The 24,282-nt window shown below is 31.4% G+C and overlaps 2 protein-coding genes across 2 annotated transcripts; both read right to left on the reverse strand.

Moving 5' to 3' along the window:
* Positions 1-18: 18 nt before the first annotated feature.
* Positions 19-8,289, reverse strand: LOC111419400 (intermembrane lipid transfer protein Vps13-like). Its single transcript, XM_071194673.1, has 22 exons — positions 7,848-8,289; positions 7,678-7,764; positions 7,037-7,482; positions 6,798-6,936; positions 6,430-6,549; positions 6,105-6,370; positions 5,858-6,053; positions 5,557-5,791; positions 5,247-5,501; positions 4,604-5,186; positions 4,275-4,425; positions 3,976-4,211; positions 3,649-3,913; positions 3,288-3,520; positions 2,526-3,140; positions 2,213-2,467; positions 1,890-2,157; positions 1,552-1,835; positions 1,290-1,478; positions 965-1,148; positions 658-854; positions 19-603 (listed from the first exon to the last, which is right to left on the reverse strand). The coding sequence occupies exons 1-22, from the start codon at positions 7,945-7,947 to the stop codon at positions 19-21; spliced, it is 5,889 nt and encodes a 1,962-aa protein (XP_071050774.1). The 5' UTR covers positions 7,948-8,289.
* A 379-nt stretch (positions 8,290-8,668) lies between these two features.
* LOC111419322 (intermembrane lipid transfer protein Vps13-like) lies at positions 8,669-24,181 on the reverse strand. The gene is made up of 37 exons (XM_071194675.1): positions 23,999-24,181; positions 23,861-23,947; positions 23,228-23,670; positions 22,428-22,566; positions 21,713-21,832; positions 21,388-21,653; positions 21,155-21,335; positions 20,844-21,078; positions 20,541-20,795; positions 19,888-20,485; positions 19,684-19,831; positions 19,371-19,606; positions 18,975-19,239; positions 18,684-18,916; positions 17,841-18,455; positions 17,536-17,787; positions 17,209-17,476; positions 16,858-17,132; positions 16,616-16,804; positions 16,353-16,536; positions 15,159-15,355; positions 14,537-15,109; positions 14,323-14,481; positions 13,990-14,268; positions 13,706-13,930; positions 13,428-13,643; positions 12,014-12,220; positions 11,674-11,958; positions 11,473-11,621; positions 10,695-11,419; positions 10,450-10,625; positions 10,148-10,386; positions 9,894-10,089; positions 9,604-9,840; positions 9,379-9,548; positions 9,072-9,327; positions 8,669-8,975 (listed from the first exon to the last, which is right to left on the reverse strand). The coding sequence occupies exons 1-37, from the start codon at positions 24,099-24,101 to the stop codon at positions 8,769-8,771; spliced, it is 9,588 nt and encodes a 3,195-aa protein (XP_071050776.1). The 5' UTR covers positions 24,102-24,181; the 3' UTR covers positions 8,669-8,768.
* Positions 24,182-24,282: the final 101 nt, after the last annotated feature.

Below are 24,282 nucleotides of genomic sequence, written 5' to 3' on the forward strand. Positions count from 1 at the left end.
TGACCATTTATGTTTAAATTAATTTCTTGCCGTTATATATAAACGTTTATCAATAATATTCAAATTTCCAAGAATTTCATTTAAAGAATAATCATCTCTATCGCTTTCTTTAAGTTGTAAATTTACTTCATCTCCATGCTCCATAATCACTTCATTTTCCCCATCTTGTTGATAAACAGAAAATTTACTTTTTTCAAAATCAATTCTCACCTTCAAGCCAGATTTATTAATAATTTTATATGGATGATTGTCAAGTTGAGGTGGTTTAAATGTTGTTAAATCGATCTTATCAGAAAATGCTTGACCTAAATTCGTTAACATTTCTAATGTAGTTTTTGATATGGTTACTTCTAAATTAGTATTTGATGAAACGATCACCGACATTTTCGGTTGCCCGGATAATACTATTTCTCCATCATGATGCGTAAATGGTAAACTTGAAGCATCTTCCCTATACTTAGAAACATCCACTTTTAATTCCCAAGGCTGATGTATTGTGACATTCTCATGGAAAGTACCGTTAGGTTCGATTAAAGGTTCCCACGCAGCAAAGTTACTGTTGTAATAGGCTATTTGTAGCGTTATAGTTGCATCAACAGCCATCTAAAAGAAAATATTATACTAAATTAAAAATTTGTGATAAAATTAGTTATTTACGTCTGCACTCCAATCTCGAATATTTCCTTCGAAACAAGATTCTAACATCAATATAGGCATTGCGGCGTTTAACTCTCCTGTTTCTAGAGTTAAAACTAAACGAGCTACTCTAATTATGCACATTTCATATTTCTTTCCCTCAAAAGAAATTGGATATACTCCACCGCGAATGTATTCAATAGCATCTTCTGTAACACCTGTTAAAAGTAGTACGTAATTTAGGAACATATAAAAGTATTGTTTGGAAATAAAAATATGGGGAAAAAATAAAATTAAATCGACAGTCAATTAATTTCTTATTACTTACTTGTGTTAAAGAACCAATATTGTTTTTCATTGTACGGTTTAGGAGACCATAAATCGAACATGTTTTCAAAGGTCTCGTCCTCCTTTTTTGAATCTTGTTCCATTACAAACCTTGCTGAGTACACCCTATTTAATAATTGAGTCGTGGTGGGTGAAATTTTTATTCGTATTTCAGTCAAGCAAATCTAATAAATAAATAATTAATATGATTTAAGGAATTTTGTAAATTTTATTTGTAGCGTTTTCGAATCACTGCTCTAGATTGCCTAAGATTTCATCTATAAATGTTGCACTTTAAAGTAGTATGTCGAAATTGCATTAATTACCTCAATATGTAAACCTTTTCCTTCAGGTGTACTGCCTGCAATATTAAGTGTAAACGGAAATAGCACAAAATGTGTTGTTTTCTCTCTTTGAGTTGGGTTATAACAACATGTATACATTTGGATATCTTTAACTAAGCCATTTATAACTTTCTTATTATCGCTCGTACACAGTTTGATTAGGAATTCAAACTTTCAAAAAATTCAAAACAAATTATATAGTAATTTTAAAATTCTTATTGCACAACTAATAACAAATACTTACATTAATAATAATAGCGTTTGTGTTGATATCATCTAAATTTTCCACTAGTACTATATCGGGTTTCTCTACCATGACATTAACGGTTGCATTTATAACTTGTTCAGTTTGAATCTGATTAGTTGATGTTGTAATTTTAATACGTGATATACTTTGTTCCGGTACCACCGTATCGGTATTAGGATGGGGTGAAAATTCCTCGGGTAACAGCGTGGAAAGAAATGTTTGGAGTTGCAATACAAATTCCATAGACAAGATCAGAGTAAATTCTGATACTTTTAGATCGACTGAAATTCAGTTTTTAGTAAATTAATTAAAATTAGTAAAACAATTCTAGTTACCATATATATGATCGTTTTTCTTTTGAAATATAACATCTATCATACTTTTATAACTGGTATTAGCGGAATCTATATCAGCGTGATAAGTTTTTAAGAACATTTTATTTAACATATCTCCTTTTTCAATTCTTGTGTCTTTAAGTACGCAATCGACAAGTGCGACTGATGCATAAATGCTATCGTCACTCAGCATTCGACCTTTAATACAAAGATCTTCAAAGGACAGTTGTGCAAGTTTATTACGCGCAGCGTTAAGTAACCGGGGATTCTAATTTTATTAAATAATTAATCAAATATAATAAAAACAAATAAGTGAGACGTACCTTCAAAAAATCGTCAGTATAAAACAGTTTTATAGTAAAGTTATCCATAACAAGGCTAAATTTAACAACAATTGTAACTTCCTCTATATTATCAGCTGTTTGCGATTGTATCTGCTTAGATTTAACATTGACGAGCCCTCTTTCTTGAATTGGCTTTATTTCTGATGATGAAACTGATGAATGTTGGCTCACTTCACTCAAATTACCTAAAACTGTGGCAATAGCAAGACCATACTCGGTTTGTCCTAACACAATCTAAATCGTAAAATATTAAAAAGATCAAAAACATTTATCTAATAGCTTAAAACTTCACTTCAATTCCTTTAAGATATCCTTTGAACTGAATGTTAGGTATAGATTTATACCAAGATCCCGAAAGATTTCTCTTAAATTTCAAGACAAAGTTAAACGGTTTCAAAATAGTCATACTATGACGTATTTCTAATTTCTTATTAGTTTGAATCACGGATACTTGGACATTGGACAATTTCAATTCTGTTTCATCCACAACAACACTACTTCCAGTATTCTCATTTCTTATATTGAAATCCAAAAATTCATTTTTTATGGTTAAATGACCCAAATCAAACAAAAGACCATACAAACTAGTCGATTTTTCTGGAATAATTACTTGGGGAGCTTTTAAATCGACCTTAATTACTATTTGAGTCGCATTTTCATAAATGCTAGCTACGTTTTGCTTTGCTTTAACAGCGGCTGCTTTGGAAACTTTGATTATCGCTTCTCTGGTTTTTGTAAATATATTAACAAAATCCACTACTTTAGTTACATAAAGAGCCAGGAGTACGATTTGCATCTGACCAACAGAAACTGAAATGGCCATATCTTCACGGCGAGACGTATCGAAGAATTTATTATAAAAAAAGAAGTTGAAATTTATTACTTCTTTTGATAAAACCTTGATAATCTGAAATATTGATAAACAACAAATTTGTTATAATATTTTAATATAAATGCATTTTGATAAATATTTAAGAGAGTAAAAGAAGGTTGAGAAATGCTAATCTAAGACCTAAGAACTAAAAGCTGTAACCTAAGACTATAATTGACTTACCTGCATATACTTAGTATGTAGTGATAAATCCTTTACATCAATGGTTTTCAATATCACACTAACTTGGAAGTAGGGCTTCTTAAGAATTATTTCAGCCATAATACCCTTAACTGCTAGAGATGTAAAATCTCCCAAATCAGATCCTAAAGTGACGTGAAATTCCTGTAGTGATGTTTTCAATTGACATATAATGTTTGGAGTATCCGATCCACGAATCGCAATTTTTGGTTTATCTGCAACTTATGAAAGCAATCAAATAATTTACATATTAAAGGAATGAAAGATAAGTCAAAAAGAATGGGAAATCACAGAATCAGAAACTTAATTACATTTGAAACTTATTATTTATTACTTTACTTACTATCATGGATATGAGCTTGCGATGTATGAGAAAACATTTTGCTTACAGATTTCTTTAACTGATTCACATATAAAGTGGTTTTTAATTGTGAAGGTTTAAATTTTTTATGCAACTCTTCAATATGGATTTCTAATCCTGTTGCGTATTTCACTAAATTTTGTAAAATTTCCTGCTGTAATTTTACTTTCACTACTTCAATCTCAACAGATAATAAAATTTCGGTACTTTTATAAATGGTTGCAAAATCTGGTGATTTTTCATCAGCCTACAAAAAATAAAATAATATTAATATATATATCAAACTTACCTTTAAATTTAATTATTTACCTTTAAAAAATTAATTTCAAATACCCTATCATTTAAGAACGTCTTTGGCGTAACTATTATTGGAACTTCATAGTTTTTATGATACGAATTAAGCATAAGATTTTGTAATTCTAAGTTAAGTTCTTGAGCGTACGTTTGATCTTTAAAAGTAAGCGACAATAATTCTAAACATATTCTGGCTACATCTTCACCTGGGCTTCGAGGATACTCCTGATGTTTAAGATTAACACTAATTTCTAAAAGTTCAAATAATAATCAATTAAGTATAATCACATTTTTTAAAGAGTTTAATACGTTACCGTTTAACACAAAGTAAACTTCCAAACTTGTGTGTTGAGGATGACGAATAACTTCTTTTTTAGTTTCCTCAATGTCTTTAATAGCTAGTTTCACTTCTTTATAACTTACATTAAAAGTATGAGAACTTGGTCGTCTATATTGTGACTCTTTCTGCAATTAATTGTGTATTACGTGGAATTTCGGGAAATGTGCACATTTACCGGGAAATATGAATATCGAATTTAACATATCAATTATCGATTTTAAATAATTAATAATTCAATAACAATTTCATTCTTCGATAAAGTCTTCAACATTTCCCGGTAATTTCTAACTTTGAAATAATTACAATTGCAGAAGTTTCCTCTTTTTGAGAAGAAGGTATACTATTAATTAATCCGAGTATAAAAACAAGTTGATAATCAGTAATATTTAACGACAAAGATGGTAAAACACCATTTAATTTTACTCTTGGTAATCTAGGATCAAACTCAACCATACAAATATCAACTTCCAAATTCAAGGTGAGTGGATAAAGAATATGGTAAACTGTTTTTGGGGATTTTTTTAATATGGTTAACCAATTTTTGCCCCCCGGCACTATTATGACTTGGAAATCGGTAAACTTCAACATAAATTTGTCATAACTTTCTTCTATTAGCGCTTTTACTAACTTTTGTTGGGTATATTTCTGTTGTTTTTCCTTTATAGTTGATCTTGTTACATCGATTGAAAGAAACAACGCATGTCCTAGATTAATTGCTATAACACTTTGAGTTCCCGTGTAATGCCCACCAAATGGTATAATCACATATGGGGCCCACACATCAATTGTCAAATCGATTTGGCTGTGATTATCGATTACGTATTGTAATTTAGCTGAAGATTGGAATTTTACTTTATTAATAGTGGATGATGCCACATTTGACAACCTAATTGAAATAATTAAATAAATATTTGGAAAATTTATGATGGAATTAATCAATGCTTACTGTTGAAGTGTTGAAGAACGAGGAATAGTAACAAAATCCACAATAGTATTAATAGTAACAGCATCGAAAATTATATGTATTGGCCTTAAGAAAATGTGTAATTTATACATAAAGTTCGAATTTAATGGATTCATTGCAAAAGAAACATCGCACAAGGAACCGTCTTCGGTGGAATTATTTGAAATTAACGTTGGCTCTTTGTATGTACCTTGTTTTACTCCAGTTACTAATATTTCCTTTATTTTTCCAGTCAGGCTATAATGTGTTAGTTTCATTACCATTTTTATGATTGATCCTGATAAATACTCACGATCCTGCATTTGCTGATGTACGTATCGCCAAATTCACAAAGATATCAGAAAGTTGTGTCAATAAAACGATGTGATTATTATTATGCAGTTTTAATATAAACTTTTTTAATGCAAATGTAGCGACAATGTCTGTGTAATCCTTCGGTTGTGTTGTATCAGGTATATTCTCATTATAGTCAATTTCTTGATAGAAAAGATCCTTTTCTGCGGGGGTCATTGTACGAATCATAGCAACTATAATCAAAATTAAATTAATTAGTATTTTATTTGAAAATAAATAAGACTTATTTTAATGTTTACCTATGTCAAACATTTTTGGCTGTTTATCTTCTTTATTAGATCGACTAAACCTATCTTTCAATCGATCTGCCAATTTTCCTCTATTCTTCGCAGCAATTTCAAGTTCAGTTAAAATCTTTTGACGTACCAGCACGATGTTCATTAAATCTAACCCTTCTTCCAACTTAGCAATATCTTTTTCAATGTAAGGTGAAAGCTACAACATTTTATTTCTACATATCGTCTTTTCGTGCGAAAAATAGCTTACTTTTTTCGATTGGAGTTTAAGTTTATACAACTCCCCATATTCTTTACACATTCTCAAATGACCCGAAATATGATTCCAATTAAAATTGTTAAATTTTCGACGCACTTGAGATTCTAAAATACAATTATAAGCAAAATGCCACCATTCCTTGTAATGGCCTTTGTAAGGAACGTTTGGACGAAATTTTCTGTACGGTTTACCACGAACCATAAAAGCCATGGCATCAGCCAAACCAATTGCATCTCGATATTGTTCCTTGCTTATTGCTTTAAAAATATGTTATATATATAATTTATTATTGATTTATGTATAAATTTTTTATTACAAATTTCAAGTGGTGGCATTTCCCAATAGACAGTGACTTTGGGAATTACAAAAGGATTCTCATCTTTATCGGGTCGTAGATTTAATTTTAGTTTTGCAAGAGAAAATATAGGTTCTAAAACTGAACAAAAAGAAACGTTAAAAAATGTGTTAAAATTCATGGCGAGTTGTGCTTGGATCACTTTCTTGCTTGCTTGGTCCACCCTTAACCTTTACGTCAATCCTCATACAAAAAAGATCTACATCAATACAAGGTTTTTAAGGAAAACGCACACTATCTGTTATCTAATTTTGGTACACACCAAAGTTTAATTCACATATTCCTGTAATAAGCTTTTTACGTATTAAACAAATAATAATTATACTTACTGTACGTATAATTTTTAGGTTTATATTGTGTTGTAGCAATTTCATCGCGTAGCTGTTCCACTAACAACTCTGGCTTTAGATCCCTATAAAGTTTAGAATAGTAATTCCAGTATATTGCAATGGATTGAATTGTCACCACCTAAAAATACAACTTCAGTTAAGGTCACCAACCATTTTCTTTCCAAAAGTACGCCGAAGGTACGATTACTTACATAACTAGTTCGAGTAAAATAACTCACCTTAAAAGCTTTAGGGACATCCTCAACTGCACCAGCAGTAGCTCCAACAGACACAAATTTATCTTTATTTGATTCAACAAGGATATGACTTAAAGTCATACCCACTGCGATAGGACATTCAGGATGCGTAGTTTTATCTTCAAATCTAACATGTACTCCTCTAATATTTACTACAACATTTTTGATGATCATCATTATGAATTTTTCAAGAAGACCTGTTATCGGTTTAAAACGTTCTTTTTTAACCCCCTCCCGAATTTGCTTTCTAATTGATTCAATTTTCGTCAACTGCTTCTGTTTTTCTGCTTGGATTTTTTTGTTTTCTTTCTCCTCATTGTATTCCTCTTGCGGGTTGGGTTCCAACAATATGAATAAGTCGGTGATTTCAATTTCCCAAATCGACGTGCTAAAATGCACGAATGATGGGAAAACTATTTTTAATCTTCCTAAAATTAAAAATCAAAAAATAATCGATTGAATATAAATTGCTAACGACACGCAAGTCTTAAGAAAGGATCTCCCTCCGCAAAACCATTTATATTTATTTTTTTAACAAAAGATTGTGAATTTTATGACGTAGATGAAGCGGTGGCAAAGTCTATATTTAATACTATTAATAATAAAATAAATTAAATTTATACCTATACAACCATGAACTACCTGAACGGCTGGTAATAACTCATTTATAACGGATGGCTTTATTACAAGATTATTCAGTACAAGTTGACCTAAATATAAACATAAAGAAATAGATCATAATGGGGTATAAAAAAATACTTATATTGTTATATAAAGGTTAATTTTACATTACCTGACGTTATAGCAAGAGAGAAATGTCTTGGGTCTAAATTATCTATGTATTGGACTAGGAGTGAATTCACATGTTTGAGGAACCATGATTTGAAACTCATGATTTATTTTAACCGAATACGGTTTTATTTTATGCCAAACTAAAAATAATACTTCAAAACCTGAACATTCTTATTATCATTGTATGACGGATCGCTAATATTCATAATACAGGTGGTGTTCTCCTGACTGACATACTTCAAATGTGTCTAAAACTTTAAGGCAATAATAAAAAGTATAGAAGAGGAGATATAATAAGGATTTCATAATATTCCGTAACTATAACTTTCTTTATGTTGATATTAGATGCTAAGGCCGAATTTTAGAGGGAGTTTCTAAAAAAGTTGAGAGTAATATGTTGGGTTTACCACATACAAAACCACCAACTTCGTTGAGTTGGGTTGGGTAGAGAAAAGAGAGTTATGGAAAATGTATTTAGCAAGATTTAAGCTGTTTCGATTTGAAAAAAACAATTTTGCTACAAACCCAAAAATGTGGTGTCATTATAATAATCCTTCATAATAATTTAATGAAAACCAAGACTTCAAAAAATATATATACTTGTGTTTAATCAGTGCGAAGCGTATAAATCTTCGAAATATTCCAAGAATGTACCTTTGACTACGCAAGTGAAACAACAAAAGTTTCGCCACAACATGAATAACATGAAATAACATTTGTTGATGTGGACCCACCTTTAACCTAGTTAACATAAGTAAAACGAATGTTTGGGATAATAAAATTTCTGACATACCTAGAAACCTATATTAAACTAAATTATTTTGATATTAAACATTTATTAAACAAAGTAACAAGTTTAAAAAACTAAAGTGTTTACAAATATAAAAACGTTTAGAAATGTGATACACACTTACATCATTTTTTAGGAATAATGTGTACTGTGCACCTCAATTATTACTAAACAAATAAACTCTGCAAAGTTAGCATCAGGAATCACTATTGTTTTACCGAGATCTGCTCGAGAAAATAATTTTTTTTTCTTCTTTTGATCTGAAGACATTACCAACACTCCTTTTGGTACTACCTTTGGTGGCATGCTGATCTCATCCCATGTATAAGACCACTCTGCCTAGAAAATGGCAAATAAAATATTCCAAATGACTTACACATAACTAAGAAATAGATGCTATTATGTTATCTGCATTAAGATAACATTTTTACTTACTTGCCAAATGCCAAAAATATCATTGTGTTTAATATACAATAATCTTTGATCAGTAAGCATTAGTATTTGTTTTTTACCAACAATGGAAAAGTGGTGAAGATACATATCAGTTAATGCAAATTTTCCTTTTTCCAATTCAATAAGAATCTTGTTTCCAATCGCTTCTCTTTCGTTATAAGGTCTAATTAAACCATCAAAATAAATATATCGACTTGGGCGTAATCGATTAACTTCTTGCGCTGTTAAGTCGGTTACTCTGTCACAAACGAGGTTAATAAAAGAACATTTAAAAAAATGTGAGTATTACCGTTTAACTGTATTCAAAGAACCACTTACAAAATCGATTACCCCAGTTGTTGGTCGAGCAACCAAGCCCACAGTTCCTTTTCCTAATCCTTGAAAGAATCCACCAATTCCTTTTTGTTTAGCACCGGATATCGGTTTTATGATAATACCCGTTACACCATGAAATACTCCCTAAATAATTAAAAAATAAACAAAAATCGATCAAATATAATGATTATCATCAAACCAAGAATAGTCCTTTTCCGGATGTTGCAATTCCTTCAGACACGGTTGCTTTTCGAGCGAGGGCATCTCTTCGTTTACGTTGAAATTCCTTATCAAATGTTAACGCAGCAACTCCTTTACCCATAGCACCGGTGATTCGAGCTACTGCACCGGCTGCTCCGCCGATTGTATAACTGAAAAAACTGCGTACCCCAAGAGCGAGACCTTCAGCAAATTCCCCCGGACCTTGAATAGCTCCCTATGAATAAATTACACTTTACTTACTTCACATATGCATTCAGCATTTTCTACCTGGAATGGTTCATAAAATAAATCCTCAACACCTTTCGTAATTCCAAGCACGAAACCATAAGGATTTCCAAGGACATCTAATCCTAATAGAAGCGCATAGAGTTGTTTTACAGCCTGTTTAACGTAATGACTAACAGCTTCGCCAATCAATTGTTTTTGGGTTAAAAACATATATTCTCTTTCAAAGTAAGCAATTCTAAAAACATAAACAACATTAAATTTGAACATAATAAAAATCTCGTCATGCTTTTTACCTGAATATAACGCCTTGCATATCAGTCAAAGTAACACCAACGGATTGCAACAAAACGCTAACAACATTTGGTGATAAATGAGCACCACCTGCACTACCCAATGAAAAACTCATGTGGATTTTCAACGGTGAAAAATGCAATAAATCATAAAAGCTTTTTTGTTCATGTTGAGATTGATGGGACACGTGTTGATATAAAGGCTTATTTACTAAGTCGGCATCAAGTAAAAAATACGCTTTCTAAAACATTTTAATATAAATAATTTCTTGAAATAATCATTTTAATAATTTTTTATTTCAGACCTGTTTGTCTAAAGTATCTTCAGATGCTTGAAATACCTCTGAGACAGCCATAATAAAACCAAGTTCCACATTTATGTCAAATTCTTGTATAAACAATTTAAAATATTTAAATTGTTTTATTTGACTGTGTTTGATTAACCTTTGCATTATACTCAACTCAGCAAAGGGTTTGTGTACTAAAAATTAAAATAAATATTGTAACTAATTAATACAAACATTAAATATTGACTAAATTATTAACATACTATCAGTTCCAGCAACACTTTTCGGTAGTGATACAGGAGCCAACACAACTGGAAACATGCAACCATAAGATTGATTATCAATTTGAATCCTATTGATTTTAGCATGAAACTGTAACATATAAGGATTTGTTGACATTTGAAACCATAATCCATGCAGAAATGTCCTCCGAATTTTTCTCGAGCGTGGTTTTAACATTCTAAGAGTTTCAAAGTTCACTTCAGTTTCTAAATCGACGACCATCCTCCCTTTCCTCGGCTCAATACTTTTCATGCACAAATATTGTTTATAAGCAGCCTCTATTGCGGCACTTTCCTTAGATGACATCTGTTTATAACGATACGAGCCGTGTTTGCAAGTCTCCCAAATAACACCACTGTTAGCAAAAGCAATATACATTATTTCTTTTTTTAAATTATTGTTTACTATGGAAAGACCAAGTCCGAAAATTGAGAACGTTACTTCTTGATCGATGTTTGCAAAAATATCTGCACATTGTGCGTTTCTAGCCACTTTCTTATTACAGGTGAATAAAAGAGTGCGTTGCATTCCATCGAGAAAGGAAGTCCAATATACATGGTTATTTTCGGCTATTTCATAATCACCATAACCATCTTTTCTTAAATCGTCTTGGATTTCTCTTTTATAACCAGCTTCCCAACATATAACCCTCGTTTTCGATGGATTTGACCATGAATAAAGCATTTGATGACCAGGATTTAATTTGCTGGGTTTAAAAATAGTTATCATCAACTTGCAAGGAGTTTAATTTTAACTTACAGTAATTGAACAGTATCCTTTTCCCAAATATTTAATGTATTCCTTGTGTTATTAATAATGAGAGCTATTGCCATTCCTGGTTCATATTTAGCAAATGTAATATAAACAGCACCTTCAGTAATTTGTACATCAACGTGAATTCCACCATACTATAAAAAAAAACCAATAATAATTAAGGGAAATCGAAAAATAATTTTATACCTTATTAGCAAGTTTTAGTACGGTGTTATGACTATCAGAGATATAAAATGGTGGAGATACTGCACTTGTGCCAACAACTCGCATTCGTAAAAGTTTGTCATCAAAATCGCCAACAGGCCATAAAGCAGCACAACTGTTGGGATTTACAGTTGTCCATGCATCTCTAGGTCGATTGTGCTCCTGGCACTCAAGTGGAAATGGAGATTTATTAATGAGAACGTAATAAGGTGTGAATGTGACTTGTTTGGTTAAACCATTATTAGCAAGCTCGATGTTAATACCAAACTAAGAAATATAAAAGATAAACTAACTTCGATGTTATTTAAATATGAGTATTTACCTGATAAAATTTGAAATCATATTTACAAATTATAACACCTGAAGATCCAGCAACATCTATTGAAAATTTATCCGACCATTCCCCACCGTATTCAATCCTTATCGCAGTTTTTTTTGCAACAAAATAATTTTTTGCACTAAATGTAAACAGTATTGGTCCTTTAAAATTAGCTGGATGGTGAATAACATTAAAATTTTCAAGGCAAGTCTAAAAATATGAGAAAATAAAAATATACCGTAAAATTAATAAAAAAGTTATTTTATTGGTTATCAATTAATCGGAGCAATTTTAAACTTAGACCACCCAAAAAGAAATTTTTTTAATTCAAATTTTGACAGTGTCCAATTTTGGACATCATGTCTCGTTCATAGAGGTTGTGTGGTGATTCTTCGCCATGCCTTTATGTTTTCCATGTGTAGTGTGCGTCACTTGGGAAATCGACATCTTTGTTGAATCCTTTACTTTAGCTACTTCTTAACGTTTTGCCATCAATCTTCCCCTAAATCATGAGTTTTTCAAAGCCGTCCTTCCGTATTGTTCCGTATTCTCAACATTCTTCGGTAACATATTTCAAAAGCTTCAATCCTCCTTCGGCACGCAGCATTTATGGTCCAGGATTTTCTAATAGAAAATACTAAAGATTTCAGAATGCTTGTTTTAGTTACTTTGCGGATACGGTGGTATTTCCAGATTTTAACCAGTCTCCCGAAAGTTTTCTTCATTCCCATTCTTTTCTTTATTTCTTGTTCTGAGTCACCGCTATCTCTTATTTTTCTACCCAGATTCCATCCTTAACCCCTATATCATAGATTAGCTGCAATGATCGAGGTACTATACCCGCTCGGTCTATAATCATCAAATGACATTTAGATCTATTCAGTTGCAGTCTGTACTCCGAACTTATGTAGTTAGGGAAAGCTTATGATTATGGGTTCTATTACACAAATATTTCTGTACCTCTTTTTATCAAACAGTTGTGCCACTTGACTTAAATGCTTGTTGGAAAAAAAAAATTTTAACAGCATGCGTCAAAAGTGGAAGTGTCGTAGTACAAAAATCAAACTGTGTGTTCTGAAATGATTCAATCAAATGCAATTGGTGTTGAAGATCTTAACAACTTGTAAACGGCTGACATCGATGAATTGCGGCGAGAAAATCCTTTCGATGAGGACGGTTTGATCGAATTTATGACGGTTTATGATAATAAAGAAATCGAAGATGAACGTTAGCTATTAACGGTTAATTTAACTCGAGTGGTCTGCAAATATGCTGCAACTATGGCACAACATTTTCTTACGATCTTGATATAGATCAACGTAATCTTAGTTGACAGACTAAGTTTTACGAAGAACAAACTTTATAACAACAAAATAACATCATGGTTTTAAAATTAAATATTAAAACAACAACTTACCTTATAGGCTATATTTAGTTTAGATTTATTTAACATCCAAAACGGACAATAAAGTGTCATTAATAGTGGACCTTTGTCCTCCACGCAATGTAGACCCAAATTTAAAACGACGTTTAATGTACTATCGTAGCAGTGGAATGTCCACACTGAAAAGTGAGGTGGACTTGCTGGAATATGTTGAATACAAGTCCACCCTTTATCCAAATAATTTGGTATCTAAAAGATTATGAGTGTCAAATTAAATTTAATATTTCTTTTGATGACACTGTATTTCTTACTGTAACCACTAGGTATGAAGCACCTGGAATCCCATTCGTTATGGGTAAAGTACAACCCGGTTCAACTAAAAATTCATCATCAATGTTTTGCACGGTTATGGAAACTTTGTATGGAAGATAATTTCGAAATAATACTGAAGGATGAATGTGTATGTTACATAAAATACTATTCATAGTACGTTTAACTGTATTTTCATTGTAAATTTGTTCAATATTACTTATTGTCTAAAGAAAAAGATAAACAATAGAAATGATAACATTCCTTGAACTCCTTTTTATCTTACCTTGATTACAAATGGCTCCGAATGTCCTAATAGCGTTGTTGGTGAACATTGTAACAATTGAATTTGATTTACTTTCAAATATAGATGTTTCCAAACAAATGGTTGAGTAGTTACAGAATATTTTTGAATTGAAAAAAACAATTCGCATGTAGGTGTATAAACGGCATTAACCGGAACATAAAATGTTTCTTCTGGTTCTATAGAACCAACAAATTCTTTCTCCTGTTCATTAGGAGTTATACAATAAACATTAATTGGTAGATGAAGATGATTGTAAATCTATAAATTCAGATTATGAACAAAATAAATATAAAAAGTTAAATTATATTATACCTTGACAATGCTGCTAAGAATTACTTTAAACGTACTTTGTTCTATTACCATAGTAACTACTATACCCCAAATATCCCTATTATCTCGATAATTTAAAGAAAAAAATCTTGTATCGGGCCTAGTTAAATTTAACTCAATTTCCCATTGCATTTGAAGCACCTACATGAAAGGTAAAATTAATGCATTTTATTTGTAATGCCGGATATCAACTTACCGTTATATACAGCTTCTTATCAGGAATATTTGCGTTTTGAAAAATTTGGTTTACAGAATAATCTTGTCGCTCTATTTCTTTATGTTGTAAAATTACTTCGACTCCATGCTCCATAATAATTGATTTTTCCCCAGCTTGTTGATAAACATGAAATTTACTGTGATCACAATCAATTTTCACCGTTAAACCAGATCTATTAATAATTTTATACGGAGGATTATCACGTTGTGATGGTTTAAATGCATTTAAATCGGCCTCATCAGCAAAGGCTTGACCCAAATTCGAGAAAGCTTCCAAAGTAGCTTTAGATACGGTTATTTCTAAATTCGAATTTGATGAAAAGCCAACAGATATCTTCGGTATACCAGACAATTGTATTTCTTCGCCTTCTTGTGCCAATTGAGTACTTGAACCGTTTTCGTTATTCATACAAACATACAATTTTAATTCCCATGGCTGATATAATGTGCCGTTATCAGTGAAAATACCAACAGGTTCAATTAAAGGTTCCCATACAGCGATATTACTGTTGTAATAAACTATTTGTACGGTTACAGTTGAATCAATAACCATCTACAACAAAATATGTTAAGTAAGATTTATGATGAAAATAATTACTTACATCTGTGCTCCAATCTCGAGCATTTCCTTCGAAACTAGATTGTAACATTACTACAGGCATTGCCGCGTTACCATCTCCTATTTCTAGAGTTACAATAAAACTGGGTAATCTTATTATACACATTTCATATTTTCTCCCCTCAAAAGAAACTGGATTTAATGCACCACGAATGTATTCTATAGAATCTTCTGTATCATCTGCTCAAAAAAAAATCTTAACTTTAACTATTTGAACATCAAAAGAGGAAAAACTATACAGGAAGCCAAAGTTTTGCAAGAAATAAGAAAATGTAGACAAAATTCGTGGATGGTCAAAGACCGCCAGAAAACAGTTCATTGTAAAAAAGAGACTGTTTTGTGACTATTCGTTTCTAAAATGCCAAGTGATAAAAACTCTGGACAGAAAAGAAAACATGTTACTCTCTCCATTAATTAGAAGCTGGAAATCATCAAACGCTTGGAAAAGGGTGAATGTTTTGATGAATGGGCAAAGCTGAAATCGCTCACTATAACTAATATTACATCAACCTAAAGCTGGTCAATTTCGGTTCAATTTCGCAGTATTTAGCCGCAAGCGACTCTATGACTTTGCCTGATTATTATAATTTGAGTTGACTAAGCCGAGGTCGTTGATGGCTTAGACTCTACAATTAATATACCAACCCTACAATAATATACAATAATATACTAACCCAAAACTAGTCAACATATTGCTGTGCCTCGGCCGTAAGCGACCTCGACTAAATGTAGTGTAAAGAATCCATAATTTTGCCTGATTATTATAGTTTTTGTTCACTATGCCGAGGTCACTTGTAGTCAAGGTTCTATAACATTATATCAGCGGAAAGCTGATCAACTTCTTGCAGTGTCTCGGCCGCAAGCGACCTCGGCTAGATGTAGGATAAAGAATCTATGACTTCACCTGATTATTGTGAAAATGAATAAATATAGTGGATTAAGCCGAAGTTCTACAATTAATATTATATCAACCAAAAGTTAATCATCACCTTTTAGTGCCTAGATGCTACCTCAGCCAAACTTAGAGTCTTTTAGGATTTTTAGGATTATATGGCGTTAATTGGTAATTTAAGTGTATATTCACTACTGGTGATTACTATTTTTAACCATATACAATTTTCATAATTATTAACAATTTGATTAATTGACGAAAAATAATTAATTTTTTATTACTTACTTGTTTTAAAGAACCAATATTGTTTTTCATTGTACGGTTTAGGTTCCCATAAATTATACAAGTTCGTAAAGTTATCACCATCCATTTTTGAATCTTGTTCAGTTAAAAACATTGCTGCGTAGGCGCGATTTAATAATTGTATCGTTGCGAGTGAAATTTTTATACGAATTTCAGTTAAGCAAACCTAATAATTTATTAGTTATAATTAATTTATCACTTTTACTTATAGAGTAGTAACTTGAATATGAAATTAGAGTTTTTACCTCAGCATGTAAACCTTTGTCTTCCGGTGTGACGCCTGCAATATTAACTGTAAACGGTAACATTAAATGATTTTTCGTTTTCTCTCTTTCAGTTGGGTTATAACAGCATGTGTACATTTGAATATCTTTAACTATACCGTTTATAACTTTTCTATTCTCGTGCGTGCATTGTTTCACCAAAAATTCGAACTTTTAAAATAAATTAATAGCACTCTTAAAATTTCTTGAAAAGAAATACTTACGTTGATAATAATAGCGCTTGTGTTGATATTATTTAGATTTTCCACCAAAACTATGTCAGGTTTCTCAATTTTCACATTATATGTTGAATATTCAACATTTTCAGCTTCAATTTGATTAAGTGATTTTGTAATTTTAGTTGTTGAAGCATTAACATTTTGCATCAGTGTGTTGTTTGCATCGCTATAATCCTCATTCACCGACGAAAGAAAGGTTAGAAGCGTCAGTAGAAATTCCATAGACAATATCAGATCAAATTCTGATATTTTTAAATCGACTAATGATCAAAGTTTTACATTTTTTCAAATATTTCGGAATATTGAAGAGGTAAATAATAAAACAATTTTACTTACTATATGTATGATCTTCTTTCTTTTGATAAATAATGTCTACCATACTTTTATAACCAGCATCAGTGGAATCTATATCAGCGTGGAAAGTTTTTGAAAACATCTTATTTACCGCGCCTTCTCTTCCAATTCTTGTGTCTGTTAGTACGCAATCAACAAGTACAATTGATGCATAAAGGACTCCGTCACTCATCATCCGACCTTTAATACAAAAATCCTCAAAGGATACCGTTGCAAATTTACTTCGAGCAGTTTTAAAAGATCGGGGATTCTAAATAATTAATTAATATCAATCGATTCTAGAAAAAACATTCTCTAAATAATACGTACCTTTAGATAATCATCAGTAGAAAGTAATTTAATACTAAAGTTCGTCATAATCAAGCTAAATTTAATAAAAATTGAAATATCAGCACTACTCGAATCATCTGGTTTACTACACGCAGTTTCAGCAATAACGGACGGTATTTCACGAATTGGTTTAATTTCTGAAGTTGCAACTGCTGACTGTGGGCTTCCTTCTTCTAAATTTCCAATAAGTGTAACCATAACAACACCATAATCCGCTTGTCCTAATACGACCTAAATTTTGAAGAATTAAAAAACTTTATAAAACATTATTTAAAATAAATTACCTGAATTGTTTCGAAATGTCCTTTGACCTGAATGTCAGGTATAGATTTATACCAAGAAGCCGAAAGATTTCTATTAAGCTTCAAGTTAAAATTAACCGGCTCTACAATAATTATACTATGACGTATGTTTAAGTCCTTATTACTCTCAATTCTGAATACTTGTGTATTAGACAATCTCAAAACAATTTCATCAATAACAACATTGCTTCCGGTATTTTCATTTATTATATTCAAGTCCAAAAATTTATTTTTTATCGTTAAATTTCCCAAATCACACTGAAGACCGTAAAAACTATACGACTTTTCCGGAATGATTACTTTGGGTGCTTTTAAATCAACGGTAATCAACATCTGAGTCGCATTTTCGTACATACTGGCTACGTTTTGTTTCGCTTTGTCGGCAGCTGCTTTAGAAGCTTCGATTATCGCGTCTCTGGCTTGTGTAAATTTATTAACAAAATCCAGCACTCTCGCTACGTAAAAATTCAGAAATACGATTTCCATGTGACCAATGGAAACTGAAGCAGCCATATCTTCACGTCGAGATGTATCGATTAGTTTGTCGTAAAGAAATAAGTTGAAATTTATTACTTCGTCTGATAAAACTTTGATAATCTGGAATTTTGGAAAATGTCAATGAATTTAATATTTCAATACAAAATCTATTTCGATTGATTTGATACAAAATGTTAACATTTTTTGTTAATTTGCAAGTTATTTCAATTTCTGAATAGTACGATGTTTTGAACCTAGCATTTTCTGTTTGAGAGAATTACTAGAATCTCTGGTTAAAGGTTTCTGGAGAAAGTGGAAGGAATTCTGCAATCTGTACAAAACGCTTACCTGGAAATATTTAGTATGTGGCGATAAATCTTTTATGTCAATGTTTTTCAAAGTAGCATTGACTTGAGTATAGGGTTCTTTAATAATTATTTGAGCCACAACATTATTAACTGTCAGAGATGTAATATCACCAAAATCAGATGCTAAGGTGACTTGAAACTCCTGTAGTGATGCCTCCAATTTCACTAAAATATTTGGAGTATCCGATCCACGAAACGATATTCTTGATTTTTCTGTAAATTGTAACAGGAAATAAATTACATAATAAAAAATTCTGTAATGGAGTATCACTATAATCAATATGTGCCTGCGAAGCAGAAAGCATTTTGTTTAGTGATTTCCTTGCCATCTTCACAGATGATGAACTGGCTCTTAGTCTAACAGGTTTATCATCTCGAAGTACTTCGTCACATTGGATTTGTAAATCATTTACATATTTTACTAAACTTTGTAGGATTTCTTGGTGTAATTTTATTTTTACTACATCAACTTCAATACTTAACAAGGTTTCGGTGCTTTTAAAAGTAGACGCAAAATCTGGTGACTTTTTATCAACCTATAGAAAATATATTAAAGATGATAATAACTACTATTATCTAATAATTAGTAATTATGGTGGATGTGGGGTACATGGAGCAGTGATCATAAGTTAAGAGATACATCCAACAAACACATTTAGTTATTTACCTTTAAAAATTTAATTTCAAATACTTTATCATTTATGAATGTTCCCGACGTAACTACTATCGGAACTTCAAAGTTTTTATGGTATGTATTAAAAGCAAAATTTTCCAACTCTAAGTTAATCACTTGTGCGTATGTTTGAACTTTAAAAATAGCCGCTAATGATTTTAAAGATATCCTTGCTACGTCTTGAATTGGGCTTTGACCATATTCTTGATGTTTAATGTTAACACTTAGTTCTAAAAATTCAAATAATAAATTATTTGTGTACAATTATGTTTTTCAAAGACTTGAAAAAAATAAATCTAGATTATACCGCCAAATAAAAAGTCAAAGTCCAAACTTGTATGTTGTGGGGCGGGTACACCTGGTTTATTTTTCACCTTGGCTTCAATAGCTGATTCCATTGCTTTATAATCCACATTCAAGTAACGTGAGCTTGGGCGTACAACATTTAAATCTTCCTACAATTAATTAAATATAATATACAATATACAATAAAATAGATCTCAATAATTACAAAATTATCCTTTGAGACACGGATTGGAGCAGTTTCTTCCGTTTGAGGAAAAGGAATACTCTTAATTAAGCCAAGTGTTAAAACAAGTTGATAATCAGTTATATTTAACGATATAGATGATAAAGCACCCTCTATTTTACATTTTGGTAATCTTGGATCAAAATCAACTAAACAAATATACAATTCCATGTCCAAATTCATTGGATAAAGAACGTGGTACTTTGTTTTTGGGGATTTTTTCAATATAGGTAACCAATCTTCGTATCCAGGCACCAATAGCACTTGGAAATCGGAAAAACTCAACATAAATTTATCATAACTTTCCGCTTTGAGGGCTTCTAGTAACTCTTCTTGGGTATATTTTCGTTGCTTTTCTTTTATGGCCGATTTTTCTGCTGCAATTGAAACGAACTTCACACGTCCCAAATTAATTGCTATTACATTTTCTGTTCCGCTGTAATGTCCGGCATATGGTATAATCACATATGGAGCGTATAAATCGATTACCAAATCGATTTGGCTGTGATTATCAATTGCGTATTGTATTTTAGCAGATGATTGGTATTTTACATTATCGAAAGATGCCACATCTGACAATCTAATCGGAACAAAATAAGTAAATTCTTTTTTTAGTGAACATAATCAACACTTACTGTTGAAGTGTTGTAGAACGAGGGATAGTAACAAAATCCATAAGAGTATTAATAGTAACAGCATCGTATATTACTGTACTTGGTTTTATGGATGCGTATAGTTTAAGTGGAAATTTAGAGTTCAGGGGATTTGTTTCAAAAGAAACACTGCATAGGGCACCGTCTTCGGCGGGATTACATGACATTAATGTTGGTTCTTTGTAAACACCTTGATTTAATCCAGTTATTAATATTGCGTTTATCTTTGCGTTTACGCTAAAATATCATTTTTTATATTAATGTACGATTTTAATAAATACTCACGCTAATGCATTTGCTGATGAACGCATAACCAAGTTCAACTTTACGTCCAAAAATTTTGCCAGCAAAATGTTGTGGTTCATGTTGTACAGTTTTATTACAAACTTTTCTAAGAGAAAGTTGCCGGAAATGTCTTCATAGTTCTTCGGTTGAGTTGGGTCAGGTACATTCTCATTATAATCTATGTCTTCGTAGAAACGCTTTTTTTCTGCAGGGGTCATTGTACGTATCATGGCAGCTAAAACCAAACATTGTAATTAGAAAATCTTTTAATGTAAAATTAAGAGTTACTTGAAAATAACTGTTATGTTTACCTATGTCTAAGCGCTTTGGTTTTTCTTGTATACCTAACCAAGTAGAAAACCAATCCAATTTTTCTTCCTCTTTCGCTAACATTTCCAATTCCATTATAACCTTTCCACGTATCAATACGATATTCATCACATCTAGCACCTCTTCCAAATTTTTAATTTTTTTTTCAGTTTCAGGATTAAGCTATAAAAATTTTATTTCTTGATATCTTGCTGTTATCGTCAAAACCACTTACTTTTTTCGATTGGATTTTTTGTTTATACAACTCTTCATATTCTTTACACATTCTCAAATGACCCGAAATATGATTCCAATCAAAATTATTAAATTTTCGACGCACCTCAGATTCTAAAATACAATTATACGCAAAATGCCACCACTCCTTGTAATGGCCTTTGTAAGGAACGTTTGGTCGAAATTTTCTGAACGGTTTACCACGTTCCACAAATGACATGGCATCAACCAAACCAATTATATCTCGATATTGTTGCTTGCTGATTGCTTTAAAGATATGTTACATATAAAATTTATTATCGATTTATGTATGGATATTTTATTACAAAATTCAAGATGTGGTATTGCCCAATAGGCCGTAACTTTGGGAGTTACAAAAGGATTCTTATCTTTGTCTGGTCGTGGATTTAACTTTACTCGTGCAATAAAATATATAGGTTCTAAAACTAAATAAAAAACTCTCTTTATATAAATTTATGGACTATTCTACAATTAAAACTAACAATAAAATCCAGTTTTGCAAAGATTTGAAGTATTTGAATGTAATGAATTTTAACATACAGAGAGTAGAAAACCAATGGATGGGATTGGATTCACTGATGTCGACCCAATGGGTAATGAGACACGATCCAACCCAACCAACAGTTGAGAAAAAAATATCGACAAATAGAATACAGACACTGAAGAGTCACATTAGGAAATGCAAGACCCAACACAAAGCCCAAGGCTTCACTCAAAAAGTGAAGGATCTAACTGTGGAAATCCAAAATCCTAGCCTAACAGATTAGGCACAATAACATACGAAAAATAAAAAGTAGTAAGAAACAGAATAAACGCAAACACACAATCAATCAAAGAAAGCCGCTTAAAAAAGCTTAAGAAAAATGGGAAAAGTGACCTACAGGACAGGAAAATCTGGAAATCTTTACCGCAGCGCAACGTATAACATTCTACATACACTATACTTTTGCTACTAATAGTGATATTCTTAAATTAAAATAATGTACTAAAGTAAATTAAACAAACAATAACCATACTTACTGTATGTATAATGTTTAGGTATATAACCTTGCGTCGTAATTTCATTTTGTAGCAGTTCGACTAACTTCTCATATTTAAGATCCCTATAAAGTTTCGAATCGGAATTCCAATAAATTGCTAACGACTCAAGTGTAATAGCCTTAAATAAATTACTTCAGTTAAACCCGCTATAGTACAATTAAAAAGAGATTTAATCTTTAACCCTTTAACAAATATCACGTTATGTTAAAATTTTCCTTTTTGGCAAAGTATGTATAAAAATATATACCCGAATTTATAATCAAGCTGGTAATCTAATACTACTTAATACACAAAGTGTAATAGTTGATAAATTGATGTTTGTGTAATGTGAGAGATAGAAAAGAAACTTGGAGATTCAATTACTTTGTAATTTATCGTCTTACTACATACTTGTAAGAACAATATTCTAAAAACACAATCCAAACACCAAATTACGTCTATACAAAACCATTCATTCACCCACACTCACCTATGAGTCGGAAATTTAGCCAATATTAGAAGAACTAATTGCAGAAAATAGTGGGGAAAGCCAGAGGAGATAAAGTCCAAAACAAGAGCATCAGACAGTAATAAGATTGGCATTGAAAAGAGTTGGCGAAAAATGGATAGCGATAGGAACATTTACAGAAGTTGTATTTCAGACCCAACACTGTGAGGAAGTGTGAAGAAAGAGAAAGAAGCAAATTGAGGAAATCATTAAATTAACAACTTGATTATTGCGTAATATATAGCGTCCATGTTACATTCGTACGTTCAAGGGTTAAGATTAAAAATCGAACCTTAAAAGCTCTAAGCATATCTTCAAATGGATCTGCAGTAGCTTCATGCGATAGAAATTTCTTATCAGTTGTTTCAACAAGTATACGACTTAAAGTCACACCCATCGCAATAGGAAATTCAGGATTTATAGTTCTATCTTCATACCTAATATGAACTTTTGTGAGGCGTACTTCTATATTCCTGACGGCCATCATTAAATATTTTTCACGTAGTCTTGAAAAATAACCCTCTTCTTTTTTAGCCGCCTCACGTTTCTGTTTTCTAGTTAATTCTATATTTGCCAACTGATTTTGTTTTTCTGCTTGTATTTTAGCGTTTTCTTTCTCTTCATTGTATTCGACTTGGGATTTTGGTTCTAACAGTATGTATAATCCGTCAATTGCTACTTCAAAAACCACACTGCTTAAATTCATAGACGATGGTAAACCTATTTTTAATCTTGCTAAAATCAACATTTTTAAATGAACAAGAAAATTATTAACATAAGTATTAAAACAAAATTCTTTTCATAAAAAATTTAAATGGAATAATGCGGTTATATTCAAGTATATATTTAATACTTAGAATAAATTATATATTTCAGCACTCATAAAAAAAGTCTAATATTAATTAAAAAATGTATATGTATATACCTATATGACCATAAACTGCCTGAACTGATGGTAGAAACTCATTTAAAACAGATTTCTTTATTACAAGATTTTTCAGGACAAGTTCACCTATTAAAATAAAATAAGAAATTTATATTACTATATAAAGGTTAGGTTTACCTGACGTTATGCCAAGATTGAATTGTGTTGGATCTAAATTGTCTATGTACGTGCACAGGACACCATTTAGTTGTTTAATTAGCCATGATTTGAGATATTGCATAATATATTAAACTTTTTCTTTCGTAATAAACTAAAAAAATAGTTCAAAACTTGAACTTTCTTATTTATCGCTGTCTGTCACACAATCGCTGATATTTATAATCCAGGAAGTATTCTGCTGACTGACATCTTTCAAATACAAAAGAGGATAAAGACAGATTCGCTTTAAACTTATTTCAGAT

Source organism: Onthophagus taurus, chromosome 2 (genome assembly GCF_036711975.1).
Source record: "Onthophagus taurus isolate NC chromosome 2, IU_Otau_3.0, whole genome shotgun sequence".
Classification (NCBI taxonomy): Eukaryota; Metazoa; Arthropoda; class Insecta; order Coleoptera; family Scarabaeidae; genus Onthophagus; species Onthophagus taurus.